The sequence below is a fragment of the Piliocolobus tephrosceles genome, unplaced genomic scaffold (genome assembly GCF_002776525.5).
Source record: "Piliocolobus tephrosceles isolate RC106 unplaced genomic scaffold, ASM277652v3 unscaffolded_39292, whole genome shotgun sequence".
Classification (NCBI taxonomy): Eukaryota; Metazoa; Chordata; class Mammalia; order Primates; family Cercopithecidae; genus Piliocolobus; species Piliocolobus tephrosceles.
The window spans coordinates 1-1,574 of NW_022323523.1; the positions used below are offsets into that span (position 1 = coordinate 1).

Below are 1,574 nucleotides of genomic sequence, written 5' to 3' on the forward strand. Positions count from 1 at the left end.
TTCAAAGCAGAGGGCCCAGATGTGGATGTGAACCTGCCCAAGGCTGATGTTGCTGTCTCAGGACCCAAGGTGGACGTTGAAGTTCCAGATGTGAGCCTCGAAGGTCCAGAAGGAAAGCTGAAGGGCCCCAAGTTTAAGATGCCTGAGATGCACTTCAAGACCCCCAAGATCTCCATGCCTGATGTGGACTTACACTTGAAAGGCCCCAAAATCAAAGGGGATGTGGATGTGTCTGTACCAAAATTGGAGGGAGATTTAACAGGCCCCAGTGTGGATGTGGAGGTGCCTGATGTTGAGCTGGAGTGTCCTGATGCAAAGTTGAAAGGCCCTAAATTTAAGATGCCTGACATGCATTTCAAGACCCCCAAGATCTCCATGCCGGATGTGGACTTACACTTGAAAGGCCCCAAAGTCAAAGGGGATGTGGATGTGTCTGTACCAAAATTGGAGGGAGATTTAACAGGCCCCAGTGTGGATGTGGAGGTGCCTGATGTTGAGCTGGAGTGTCCTGATGCGAAGTTGAAAGGGCCCAAGTTTAAGATGCCTGAGATGCACTTCAAGACCCCCAAGATCTCCATGCCGGATGTGAACTTAAACTTGAAAGGCCCCAAAGTCAAAGGGGATGTGGATGTGTCTGTGCCGAAGGTAGAAGGTGAAATGAAAGTGCCAGATGTTGACATCAAAGGACCCAAAATGGACATTGATGCCCCAGATGTGGATGTTCATGGCCCAGACTGGCACCTGAAGATGCCCAAGATGAAAATGCCCAAGTTCAGCATGCCTGGCCTCAAAGCAGAGGGCCCTGACGTGGATGTGAACCTGCCCAAGGCTGACATTGATGTCTCAGGACCCAAGGTGGATGTTGAAGTCCCAGATGTGAGCCTTGAATGTCCAGAAGGGAAGCTGAAGGGCCCCAAGTTTAAGATGCCTGAGATGCACTTCAAGACCCCCAAGATCTCCATGCCTGATGTCGATTTCAATTTAAAGGGACCCAAAATCAAAGGAGATGTTGACGTTTCTGCCCCAAAGCTGGAGGGAGAGTTAAAAGGTCCAGAATTGGATGTCAAAGGTCCGAAATTAGATGCTGACATGCCAGAAGTAGCTGTGGAAGGCCCAAATGGCAAGTGGAAAACTCCTAAGTTCAAGATGCCAGATATGCACTTTAAAGCTCCCAAAATCTCTATGCCAGACCTCGATCTACACTTGAAGAGCCCCAAGGCAAAAGGAGAGGTGGATGTAGATGTTCCCAAATTGGAAGGGGAACTTAAAGGGCCACATGTGGACGTCAGTGGGCCAGACATTGACATTGAGGGACCAGAGGGCAAATTGAAAGGCCCTAAGTTCAAGATGCCTGATATGCATTTCAAAGCCCCCAGTATTTCTATGCCGGATGTTGACCTAAATCTCAAAGGACCCCAAATCAAGGGGGATGTAGATGTGTCTGTGCCTGAGGTAGAAGGTAAAATTGAAGTACCAGATGTGAACATCAAGGGCCCCAAAGTTGATGTAAATGCCCCCGATGTCCAAGGTCCAGACTGGCACCTGAAGATGCCCAAGATGAAAATGCCCAAGTT

The 1,574-nt window shown here is 49.1% G+C and overlaps 1 protein-coding gene across 1 annotated transcript; it reads left to right on the forward strand.

Moving 5' to 3' along the window:
• Positions 1-3: 3 nt before the first annotated feature.
• On the forward strand, positions 4-1,569 carry LOC111533214 (neuroblast differentiation-associated protein AHNAK-like; the record flags this gene model as incomplete). The annotated part of the gene is made up of 1 exon (XM_023200065.2): positions 4-1,569. A coding segment is annotated over one exon (1,566 nt), but the record flags the coding sequence as incomplete, so codon positions are not given.
• Between the last annotated feature and the right edge of the window lie 5 nt (positions 1,570-1,574).